At 42.1% G+C, this 12,926-nt stretch overlaps 1 protein-coding gene across 1 annotated transcript in view; it reads left to right on the top strand.

Annotated features, from left to right (window-relative positions):
- THBS4 (thrombospondin 4) overlaps positions 1-12,926 on the top strand; it is a 54,417-nt gene that overhangs the window by 10,838 nt on the left and 30,653 nt on the right. The window contains exons 2-3 of the mRNA XM_063128651.1: positions 2,982-3,185; positions 12,642-12,889. Coding sequence (XP_062984721.1) covers positions 2,982-3,185; positions 12,642-12,889 — 452 coding nt within the window. The remainder of the gene's footprint in view (positions 1-2,981; positions 3,186-12,641; positions 12,890-12,926) is intronic.

The raw sequence follows: 12,926 nt of genomic DNA on the forward strand, positions 1-12,926 counted from the left end.
CTGAAAAAACAGAGTTCAGTCTGATTCTTGGCATCTCTAAAGCCACATGAGTTTAATTTAAAGAACTGTATTCCAAGAAGTGCACATTTTAATTTGACTACAATTAGTAAGGTCATTTGACTTACTTCAATGATTCCTCCGCACCCCCCATCTTCAGAAATTCAGCAAATTATTGCAAGATAGCTATTAAATATGCAGGACACGATCCAGTGAAAGTGAAGTCCCATTGATTTCAGTGGGGGAGGTAAATGTATACTTATGCATTACCCATTGAAATCAATGGAGCTTAAAAGCGTTTAACTGTGGCTGGATTGTTCCCGTAGCATCATCTAATGTTGAAATCTAGCATCAAGTAAGTGGCACCACTCATGGAATGTAAAAGTCCCAGTGGAGGCTGGTAGCTCCGATTGTGGTGGGGCTGTGAATCCATTTTGGGTTTCGGTCAGAACCAGTCAGAATTCTAAAAGAACTATCCAAGGTGCTGTACCCTAAGCCCAAAATAGGTTCAGCACCTTGGATAGCTCCTTTCAAGTTTTGCAGCAAATGCTTAGTGAGCGTGTTTAAACCATGGTTATGTAGCCACCATGGTTAGGGATGGTTCACACAACACACTAAGCCATAATGTTTCACTCAAAATGCTTAACCTGTGTGGCTTAGCATGTCTTCTGAAGAGGGTCTAGATCTACCCCAAGGATGACACTTTGAAAATGGTTTGAATATGGAGTGTGTCCTGGGCCCCAACAGTTGTCACTACTGCTATAAACTGTTTTAAAGCAGTAGTGTAGATCCTGCCAGGGTTATTATTTTCCCAGGTGTTCTAAGATTGTTTTAAGATCTTGAGCACTTTCTTGCTCTATGTCAAATGTTGCTACTGTTGCTTGTTGTCTTTATTTTATTCAGTTTTGTATCATGGTTGGGTTCTACTCCATGTGATTACTTGGGTTTTTAATTGTCTTTATGATTTTAACCTTTTTGTTAACCACTCAGAGGACTTTATTAAGTGAGTGACATATAAATACAAGAAACAAGCATGCAAACAAACAGAACAGGAGATGCCAAGGCCTGAGCCTTCTGCATGCAGACCAAGTGGTCTATCTCTGAGGTATGATCCTCACTAACTTCACTGATCTGAGGGGTGGTGTGCCACTGCTCTCACTTACCTCCCAGAACTATATCAGTTCTTAAAGGGGCTCAGGTTAGTCTTTGTGGGCTCTTGAGTGGAGGAGGAACCCCATAACTGGCAGGCAGCCACCAAAAGTACCTCTCCCTACACCCTTTCTATCTGAATCCTAGGGTGGCCATGGGCCCTACTTTACAGAGGGCAGTCCTCAATTTAAAGGATTATCAGAGGTCAGTCCTCTATTTTACGGTGTCCTCTGTTTGAAGGGCTGTCCAATCCAAGTCCAGTTTCAAGATAATGAACCTTAAGAAGGGAGAGCAGCAGAGATTTTGAGTAGTCCATCAAATGTGAGCACCTGGATAGCAGGCCGAGCAGCCACACAGGGAGTTGCAATGATGGGAGTTGTAGTCCAACACCTTTGGAGGGCACCAGGTTGCGGAAGGGCTGCTCTAAGCAAAAAAAGAGAAGTAGGTGGCCCTAAGTTGTCCGTCATCAGTTTTCCACAACCCCACAGTCACCTCTGCATATTCTATTCTCCATCCTGTCCTCATGGTTTATCTGCTTTGGGAGAATGAGAATTTCACTGGCACTTTTTGCATCCTTAGGGAGGATGTGGCATTAAGGCTTGTGAGCCTTAACTCCCAATTTCCATGCTTTTTGGAGCTTGGTTGAAAACTGTAGAGCCTTAACGTTGTTTTGTAAACCATAGGTTTTTTGTTTATTGAATATATTCTCCACTTTAAATCATGGTAATTATTCTAAATTTGTATATATACGTACAAGTCAGCATATACAAACTATTGTGTAAATTTTTGTCCTCCTTTTGGTGACGTATTTCCTCTTTTTTGGTGATGCATAAGTGGCCGGGCTATTTGATTCATCAGTTGTATTATGAAGAGATTATAATGAGACATACAGACTGCCAAAGATAATTACTTTTGTCATATTGAGATTAGGCTTTCATCAGCATGATTGCATTCAGTTTCCCATCATGGCCAGGCCATGGTTGGTATGGTTGTTACAGAGATAAACTAATCCACAGTCAAAACATGACTGTGTATGTGCACCACCTTCATAAATGGCCAGATGCCACAACTGACATGACTTCACTGTTTCTTCACTGAGTCAGTTTTTGGAGCCCTCAACATTTCTGAAACAATGAGCATTCATGTTCTCCCCACAGAAATAATCAGTAAATTTTTGAACGGTTATTTGTATATATGCTTGATTCATAAAAAAGCTAGCCCCAAATGTTCTGTCACAATCTAGTGTGACCAAACCTGGGGCTATACATGTGAAGAGTGGGACTATCTGGACTGCAACACATGTTGCACCTCCATCCCAATGTCATTCCTGAATATTTATGTTTTTCCTGCAAAAATCAATAATGGGATTTCGTTCCAAAGTAAAATACTTTATTGTGATCACTGTTCCAGTAAGAGAAGAACTTGTGCTACTCATAACCCTGAAGCCTTTCTTGATATTGTCCTTTACCTTATCTCTATGTATGTTGGGAAGAGTAAGATTGTGTCTTCTGAACCTACCAACTGGGTGAACATACCCCACTTCGAACACACACACCCAGACATTCATATATATTTAAATAAAAAAAAATATAAGGGGATAAACACCCACACCCCATAAGCAACCCACTAGGGATTGAGCATACTCACTAGCCATGAAATATGTGTGGAATAGAACAGTGTTCTGGAGGAAAACATGGCTGACTGGTTGGCTGGAACCCTAGATAGAAGTAGTCCTGTTTATTGCTGAGGATATAATGCAACAATTTGTTGCAGGTTTGTTCCACTTGTCTATTATAATCATCAACTTCTTAAAATCCTTTTTAATCTCGTTATAGTTTTTGATCTTCTTTCTACACCTAACCAGAGGCTAGTAAAAGCATTCCTGCAACAGACGCTGGCTGATTCTACGCTGAATGAAGTATACGTTCTTGCAACGTTCAAACTGCAACCCAAAAGCACAGCCGTTGTATTTGGGCTCTACTCCTCCACTGAAAACAGAAAATATTTTGAATTCACAGTGATGGGGCGGGTGAATAAAGGTAAGTCTGTTGAAATGAAACAACTGTGCATGCACATTGGGTAGAACCATGACTGGCAAGTCCCATTCATTTCAGTGGATCTACTCTATGTAGGACCTAGGTTGGTTTTTTTATCCCTTATAATTAATGAATAGAGTGTAGGTGGCTTCTACAAGTGTGGTGTAGTAGCTAAGGTGTTGGACTGGGAATTGGGAGATCCGGGTTCTAGTCCCCACTTGGCCATGGAAACCCACTAGGTGACTTTAGGCCAGTCACAGACTCTCAGCCCAACCTACCTCACAGAGTTGTTGTTGTGAGGATAACATGGAGAGGAGGAGGAGGAGGATGTAGCCGCCTTGGTTTCATTGGAGGAAAACAAGGCAGGATGTCAATGCAATAATAAATAAATATTTGACCTGGTCTATGAAGAAGGCTGCCAGGCAGGTTTGAGCACCTGCTCAGGTCCCTTCGAAAACTAACTGGAAAGCTCACTACTGCTGGCCATGTCTTCAACAGGAACAGTAAACCAGGAGTAGGCAACCCCATGCCATCCAGATGTTTTGGATTAGAACTCCCATAATTCCTGACCATTGACCATTCTGGCATGGGCAGATGGGAGTTGTAGTCCAAAACATCTGGCGGGCACCAGGTAGCCTATCTGTGCAGTAAACCATTGTTTATCCTGGGAATGGGCAGCCTGCAGCTCTTCAGATGCCATTGGACCTGAACTCCTGTCTGCCCCAGCCAGCATGACCAGTGGTCAGACATGACAAGAGCTAGAGTCCAATAACACCCAGAGGGGCACAGGCTGCCCACCCCTAGTTTTACACTCTTTTTTCCTGACACTATTTTAAGTATTTTAGAATTTCAAAATTGCATTTCAAAATTGGAATAATGTCATCTTATTCTCTTAACTTCTCTCCAGGCTACTATGCTACATTTCTATGGTCTTAATGTCTTATGATTTGGCTTCTATTTATTTTCTTTCTTTATTTAAAGTACATTTATTTATTTATTATTTATTTATTTAAAGTATTGTCAGCCCCAAAAGGCTTTCAGGACAGCTTACAATCAATCAGCAAAAAAGAGGTTTATGATCTAAAAAGACACGACAAACAAGGGAAAAGGGATGGGGAAGAAAGAGGGGGAAACGAAGTAGACCTCCAGCCGGGCTGGTGGAAGAGCCCTGCTGCCCCTCTCATCTCCCAGGGGTGGGGGCAGTCCAACTGGAGCAGAGCACAGCCTGGTTTTCCTGTTGCTGCTCCTGTCTCCCTTTTGTAGACCAAGGATGGCCAACTTCCATCATCTCCATGTCTACTCCATTCTCCAATATTGGTCTGGGGGCTGGAAGTATATTTTGCTATGGAGACCCTAATAAAGACTGGCATAGTTATGAGCTACATGTGCTCAGGCTCACAACTTTGTATAAAAATATGTATATATGATTATTTACAAGTTAAATAGAATCCAAAAGAAAGAGGTACCTTTTTCCCTCCCCCCCCCCCCTTATGAAAGAAACTCTGGGCAAGCTTTGTACAACTCTTGATTAAAATCTGGTAGGCCTGCCAAGGGCCAGAGGAAATTGCATCAGGGGCTGGATTCACTTCATGGACTGCCACATTAATATACCTGTTCTGGACCATGTTGCCAACTGCTTTTAACTCTTCTGAATTCTTAAAACTTGTTGGTGCCCAGAGCTAATCACAGTGTTCCGGGTGACGTCTCATCAGTGTTGAGGCCAGGAAACGTCTGTTAATGCAATTATGATAGGTTTCTTCTACTTTTGACTGTTCACCTATGTACTTGCTGCATTTCACTTTTCAGAGAAGTATGAGCATTAGCTTATGGCAAGATCCTGCACTTGTCTTTCATGCATTCTTGAACAGCCCCAATTCCCCTTCTTGAGAGAAACAGGCTGGCATCTCTCTGCCAGCTAACTTGGTTCTCAAAGAATCAAGTCAGTTCCCCCCCTTCCCCCCCTTGGGAAATCACTGTTTCAAATTACTAAGGAATTTTATAGATACACGCACATGCTGCATCCAGCATATGAAAGATGGGAACTTAATTTAGTTGATCCCAACGTTTAGCTCTGACTGCAGAATAAACATTCCGATTGCAGAGGCCATATAAAATCAGCCTCATGACAGAAAGTGCTCTTGGTTGAGTGGAATTTAGAGCCATGGTGCTGACTTTTGGGAAACATTGCCGTGATAGGGTAAATTCTTAAGGTGACCATATGGAAAGGAGGACTGGGCTCCTATATCTTTAACAGTTGTTTAGAAAAAGGAATTTCAGCAGGTGTCATTTGTATGCATGCAGCATCTGAGGCTTGTCCATACAGCTTGCAAGATTTGCATATGCGTAAGTTTATGGGTGTACATTTAGGTGTTGTGTGTGTTTATGAAACAGAGCTTATGGGTTTGCTTATGGAGAAAAAAGTATGTGTGCATGAATCCATGTGCATCAGTGCACTGTCTTGATCACTCATATTGGTGTATGTCTCATAGACTGGAAGGGCCAGGTGATTTAAGTATCAGACGATAATTTTTGTAATCATTTCATTTATGTAATTTTTAAAAAATAATTTAATAGATTTTGGTTAAAACCAAAGATGACACTAAGAAAATCTACAATCTATAAAACAAATTAAACAAAAATAAGCTCCAAAAGAACCACAGGAGAATATTAACTTCAGCAACAGGAAATAATCTATAAAGATCTTGTCTGGATGAGCAGATATACTTACTTACTTTTTACTATACTGCCCAATAGGTGAAGCTCTCTGGGCCCTGTTATGAAAAACAAGTATACATTTCAAAGAATGCTGGAAGGCTTTGCAACTCAGTGCACACGCTCCAAAAAATGTTTTCATGAAGTTCTGGGAACTGATCTAGGACATGTTATTCATTGTAAGAGATTTCCACTGGAATGCACACCAGCTATGGAATACAGGTCCCATAACAAAATGTTCAGGCATGGCATTTTAATTTTGCAGTCATTAGAATTGCATATAGAACCATTTCAATCTGGCTTCAGGTCTGGTTTTGGAACTGAAACGACTCTGTTTGCCAGAAACTAGACAGAAGATGTACATCCCTGTTGGGTCTGTTGGATTTTTCAGTGATGTTTGATATCGTTGACCATGGTATCTTTATGGCCTAGCGAGGATGAATCTGGGAGTAACTGTTTTAATTATTCCACTCAGTCCTTGGAGGATCACTTTCAGAAGGTGTTTCAGAAGGTGATGTTGGGGGACTCCCCTCTAAAACCTTGACTGCTGGTTCAGGGCATGGCATTGTTTATCCCTCTAGGATAAACTATTCAATATCTACATGGAACTGTTGGGAGAAGTCATTCAGGTGCATTGTCACCAATATGCAGATGACACATAACTGTATTTCTCCTTTTCTTCTAAAACCAGCAGAACTGTTGAGGTTCTCAATTACTTGCTAGAGGCAGTAATGGGCTGGATGAGAGCTAATAAATTGAGACTTAATTCATTCCAGATCAGACATAAGAAGAACCATGTTGGATCAAACCAAGGGTCCATCTAGGCCAGGACTCTGTTCACACAGTGGTCAACCAACTGTCAACCAAGTATCCACAACAGGGCACGGTGTAACAGTACCTTCCCACCCATGTTCCCCAGAAACTGGTGTATATAGGTTTACTGCCTCTGATACTGGAGGCAGCACATAGGAGGAGTAGCACTGATAAGCCTTCTCCAGGAATTTATTCAACCTCCTTTTATTTTAAAGCCATCCAAATTGTTGACTACTATGAGTGTGCTCCTGGTCAGGGGAGGGGGGGGAGAGAGAGAGAGAGACTTTGCAACAGGAATTCAACTTGCTTTGTGTGAGGTAATACTCCTGTGGAGGAATCTGGATTGCAGTTCGATGGTCCAGCTGGACTCAGCTTTGTACCTGGTTGTTCATATGGCAGGCGTAGCCACGAGCACCTTTTCCCAGCTGAGGTTGGTGCCAATTCTTGATGAGGTCAGACCTTTGAAAAAGCTTTCAGAAACTTCAACTGGTCTAGAATGCAGCTGTCAGGATGGTAGTGGGCATTTTCTCATGGGTTCATATCACACCTGTCCTGCAACAGCTGCACTGTCTGTTTCCAGGCACAATCCAAAGTGTTTGTGATTACCTTTAAAGCCCTACTTCCTGCTGTGCCAGCTTGCCCATTCCCTAATAATGGGGAAAGGAAGAGCTTTTTCTTTATCCCAACTATGATGGAGACTTGATTGATGGGGACAAGAGAAAGGGCTTTCATTGTAGTCACATCCATTTTTTTTTTGTCCTGTTGGCCCCTTATCTCCAAAATCTGAAATTCTTTGCTCAGCTGGCCCCTTCTCTTGCCATGCCAGACAGTTTAAACTTTTAAAATTCCAGCTGGCACAGAGTGGTAAGCGGCAGTTACTGCAGCCGAAACTCTCCGCACGGCCTGAATTCGATCCCAGCAGAAGCTGGTTCTCAGGCAGCCGGCTCAGGTCGACTCAGGCTTCCATCCTTCCGAGGTCGGTAAAATGAGTACCCAGCTAGCTGGGAGAAAGGTAACTGCGACTGGGGGAGGCGATGGCCAACCACCCCGCTACAAAGTCTGCCAAGAAAACGTCAGCGAAAGCAGGCGTCCCTCTAGGAGTCAGCAATGACTCAAGCGCTTGCACGAGAGGTTCCTTTCCTTTCCTTTGTTTTACTAAGTTGTAATTTCCTATCAAACATGTTTGCTAAACCTATTTCATTGTGTTGCTATTTGTATTACTTATTTTATCATTGGCCTCGATTGCTGTAAGCCACCATGCGTGGTATGCAAGCACTTGAATGGCAGTTTAGAATAGAAACCAATAAATAAATACATAAGCCTAGGATTTTGTTTGATTTCTGTAATCAGAATGAATATGCGTACTGCATACCAGCTTTTTAGAGACTTGGGAGCTGTCAGTGCCAGCAGTACACCATTTATTTGGGGTGGGGTGGGTGGCTTCTATGGGCACTGACCAAACTGGCTGTGCAGGCTTTTAGAGCACTTCCAATCTATACCTAGCAAAGTGGAAAACTAGCTTCCAGGACCAGGACCTGCCCTGCTGCGATAAGCAGGTGTATAGTTTGTGTGACTGTAAAGGATGCATATTGGATAGTGCCATGAGGAGTAAGACACCTCCCTCCACTTCAGTAACCGCTGAAGCTATACTAGAAATTTCAGAATTGTTCATTTTTGAGTTTGTGAAAGAATGGCGGCCATATCCATATATCTATATATGCATCTAGGCAGCCCTTTAAAAAGTAAAATACAACAGCTGAAAGTATTTTTCTTCTTCTGAGTCATGTGCTGTTATTCCAGAATTTCTTTCTTTCTTTCTTTCCTTCTTTCTTTCTTTCTTTCTTTCTTTCTTTCTTTCTTTCTTGTTTCCCTTAGGAGAGAAATGAGTTAAAGCAGAACCTGGTTGTGTCTATTTCAACACTGCATTTTCCTTTAAAAAGATTTGGATTACTCTCTCTTTTTTTAAAAAAAACCCAAAAACCAACGTTCCTGTTAGAAAGGCCTGAAGCTGCTCAGGATTCAGTTTAGTTAATTTCACCATTCCATTTGACTTGTATGGGACTAATTTTTTTGTATTTATTTATAGTATCTCCATACCGCCTTTCTAGACCAACCAAGGTAGTTTGCAAAAAGTCCAAAACAATAATCAGATAAAAACATAAGAACACAGTAAAAACAACATTTGAAATCATTAACATGGTTTTAAAAGCCAAATTGCTTCCCTTCTTGAACGCAGAGGGGGTGGGGGCCTGTTGCAACTCCAGAAGATAAAGAACATAAGAAGAGACATGTGGATCAGACCAAGGGTCCATCTAGACCAGCATTCTGTTCACACAGTGGCCAAACAGCTGTTTAATTGTGTACACCCTATCATGTCTCCCCACACCACGTATAATTTTGCATATCTCTATTAGGTCTCCCCTTAATTTCCTTTTTACCAAGCTAAATAATCCCCGCTGTTGTAACCTTCCCTCATAGGGGAGATGCTTCAGCCCCTTGATCTATTTATTTGCCCTTTTCTGTACCTTCAGAGTTTAGGAGCAACACAGGAGACTGTCCTTTCCCACATGCCTGACAAGCGGGTTTCTACAAGCAGGAGTGTCTTCAAAAGGGCCTCATTGTTGATCTTCGTAACAGTCAGGTTAATATTGAGACAGGTGGTCCCTCAGATAGCCTGGTCCTAAGCTGCTTAGAGCTTTAAAGTTTAAAACGCACACCTTTGATTGAGCTCAGAAAAAAATTTGGCATTCAGTGCAGGTTTTTTACAATTGATGTGACCACAATATTGTGTGCCAGTTAGCAGCCTAACTGCCATATTTTCCACCCATTGGGCTCTCCTTGCTTCACCATTGCATTTGAAGAGTTATCAAGGCATTGATGCTAGAGCAAGGTACTGCTCTAGTAGTTAATGCAGAAGTAACTTCTTTTGTTCCCCAGAAATAAAATTATATAACACATGATATTGCATATATCCTTGGATATGATGTGAAAAAGAAATCCTTTATTTGAATATTATTTACAGATGTCTTGTACACTTTCTGACGTCGATAGATTTTTGTGTATTTTTATTTAATATATATTGATCGCCATAGGACTGTTTGAACTTACAGTTTGCTGACAAACACAGCTTGTCTTAAAGTTGCTTTCTTTTTATTCTCCTCATATTACAAAGGCTGATTATTATTATTTTAATAGTGGGGAAATGAAAATATTGTTAACCAGATTACAGTGTTCCAAAAGTGGACAAAATAATCACAAAACCATCTGCTAAACTAAATTCCCTCTTCTGGCGGAGTCCTTTACCGCTGAAAATATAAGCAGCCGACTCCCTAGATACTCTATGTCTACCATTCCCGCCCACCCCGCCGCCATCTTCCCCTTCACCTGGAGATACGCTCAAGAAAGAACTGACCACCTTTAAAGAACAGTGTTGTCTTAAAAACAGTGTGAGCTCACTTAACAACAGCACTTTGAAGCCTATTCAAATATCCGATGGGATTTCTTGAATCCTAAACTGAAGGTTTTTTTTTTTATTATTGCCCTTAGTAACGGAACAGCAGGGGCTGGGTTTCTCCACAGTGAAAATGACTGAACTCTTCATTATCCGTCGGCAACGTTAATTCAAACTTTTCCCGCAGCGGAAGGGTGCAGAAGCACAGATGTTTTAAATATAATCACGTCTTTGGTCCTAGCGAGCATTCCCCCCCTCCTGTGCTCTCTCCAAAAACAGTATTCCACCCCCTCAAATGAACTTTGATCTCCCATCCAATCCAGCTGCCCTCGGGCAGTCCTGTCTCATGGCCGCTGCCCAATTGTGGGCTCTTCCACTCTTTTCTGCTTTCTGTTTCTCTCTAATTCTCTGCTCCACTTATTCATTCGTGCTCCAGATGCTAGGCCTTACTTATGGGCTTACCAGATTCTAAGCCAAAGAACGTGGGTTGTATATCTGTACATCTCCTGATGCAACAGGAGGTAAGGCAGACGTGGCTTCTCCTGCCTGTTCATTCCTTTCCCAGTCCTGTCGTTCACATCAACCCCTAATCTGCTGTGAACAATCAGGATTCCAGGGGGGGATCTACACTACTGCCTTTAAAGCACTTTGAAAACGTTTTGAAAACTGTATATGCAGTGTGTCCTGGGCTCCAACAGTTGTCAAAACTGTTATAAAGCCCTTTAAAGCAGTAGTGTAGATCCTGCCCAGGTACGCTACACAGCACTGCTGCCAGCTTCCATCCCAGCGCAAAGAGTATCGGGAGGGGGACATTTTCTCTAGGACCCCATCTCTGTTTGCCATAGTCCTCATCTTGACCACCACCCAATAGCTCTTATTTTGCATCATTTAGTCTGGTTCTAAATTTTAAAAAATAGTCTACCACTTATATGGCACATTTAATAGGTCACCAACCTTTTGGGGTGTCATGGGTACTCTCACAAAATGGTTGCAGTGATGAGTGTGGACAGTTCTAAAACACTCATTTCCCAGAAGGCAATCTGGTGAGATTAAAAGAAAAGCAACCTTCCCAGGAACCTAAGTACAAGGCAAAGGTGGGGTTTGCAACATGTTAGCTTGCCAGTTATTATTTTTTTTCAATTACAAAAAAATGGTAAGAAATAAAATAAAAATCAGGAGTATCAGGGAACTTGACAGATGCCGAGACAGTTGTCTCTTGACATATTGGTGTTGATGGGCATCATGTGTGATACCCCAATCTTTTATTTTGTTCCTCTACCAGGAAGAGCTAATCTTACTATTAGGAAATAGGGCAGGCACCTAAGGGATGAACAATCATGTCATCTCCCACAGATTTAGGGGCACATTAAAGAACAGGAAATGATGCACAGTTTAATTTGTAATTCTATCTTTATCATGTGAAGAGGGACACTATCTGGATTTTCTTCCCCAGGCACCGAAAATGTTTTGGGTCAGCCCAAACTATTTCTAGTATATTAGCAGGAAATGGAAACTAGGCACAAAAGATTACCCTGTGTCTACTCTCTGGGCCTGTTCAGACAACACGCTAACCCATGGGTAGGTTGTTAACCATTTTGCAGCAAATGGTTAGTGGGCATGTTTAAACTGTGGTCATGTAGCCATCACGGTTAGGAATGGCTCACATGCCATGCTAAGTATTGCTTCACATGCCATGCTAAGCTGTGCTTAATCATCATGGCTTCGTGTGTTGTTTGAACAGAGTCACTGCATTTATGGCCATGGACAGGAGCAGGCAATCTGGTGTCCCCCCCTCCAGGTATTTGGAGCTACATATTCTGGGAGGCCAGTGTTCACAGATGATGGCAGTTGTAGTCCAATCTGTTTGAAGGGCACAAGGTTGACTAGCCATAAGAACATAAGAAGAACCATGCTGAATCAGACCAAGGGTCCATCTAGTTCAGCATTCTATTCACACAATGGCCAACCAGCTGCCCATGGGAAACCCGCAAGCAGAACTGAGTGCAACAGCAGCCTCCCTTCCATGTTCCCCTGCAACTGCCTCTGATACTGGAGGTAGTAGCTAGCCATCAGAACTACTAGCCATTGCTAGCCCTTTCCTCCATGAATTTGTCTAACCCCCTTTTAAAGCCATCCAAATTTATGACCATAACTATGTCTTGTGGTAGTGAATTCCATAGTTTAACTATCCCAGACTTTAGATCTTCAGGTTCAGGTCCAATACTTAACCTACGAGTTCAGACTACTGTTTTTGTCTTCTCCTTTTGTAAGATATTTTATTACTAATCCAGTGAGTGAATTGTTATGAGTGAATTGCTAACTAGAACGCTGAATCGTCACAGCAGGCACGATTCAACTGAGAACAGCCAGACTGGCAAGGATTTTCTATAACTTTCCACATGCTTTTTTCTCCATTGGCAGGAATTTTATTGTATCTCACGTATACTGCATTCTCACCTTACAATGACATTATTTTCTTCTAGTTTCCCTTCGATATTTGAGGAAGGATGGGAAATTAAATGCTGTGATCTTCAGCAATGTACCGCTGGCGGATGGGAAGCGCCATGCGGTTCTCCTCAAGTTGAGTGGCCTGCCACGTGGCTCAAGCAAAGCAGAATTATACGTGGACTGTGTGCAAATGGATTCCATTCAAGATCTGCCCAAAGCTTTTTCAGGACTGTTGCTAAACTCAGAGTCAGTGGAATTACGGACACTGCAGAAAAAAGCACAGGTGAGCAGCTGTGGGGAAGCAATGCAGCATTGCTGAA

The sequence above is a fragment of the Elgaria multicarinata genome, chromosome 6 (genome assembly GCF_023053635.1).
Source record: "Elgaria multicarinata webbii isolate HBS135686 ecotype San Diego chromosome 6, rElgMul1.1.pri, whole genome shotgun sequence".
In the NCBI taxonomy this organism is placed as follows: Eukaryota; Metazoa; Chordata; class Lepidosauria; order Squamata; family Anguidae; genus Elgaria; species Elgaria multicarinata.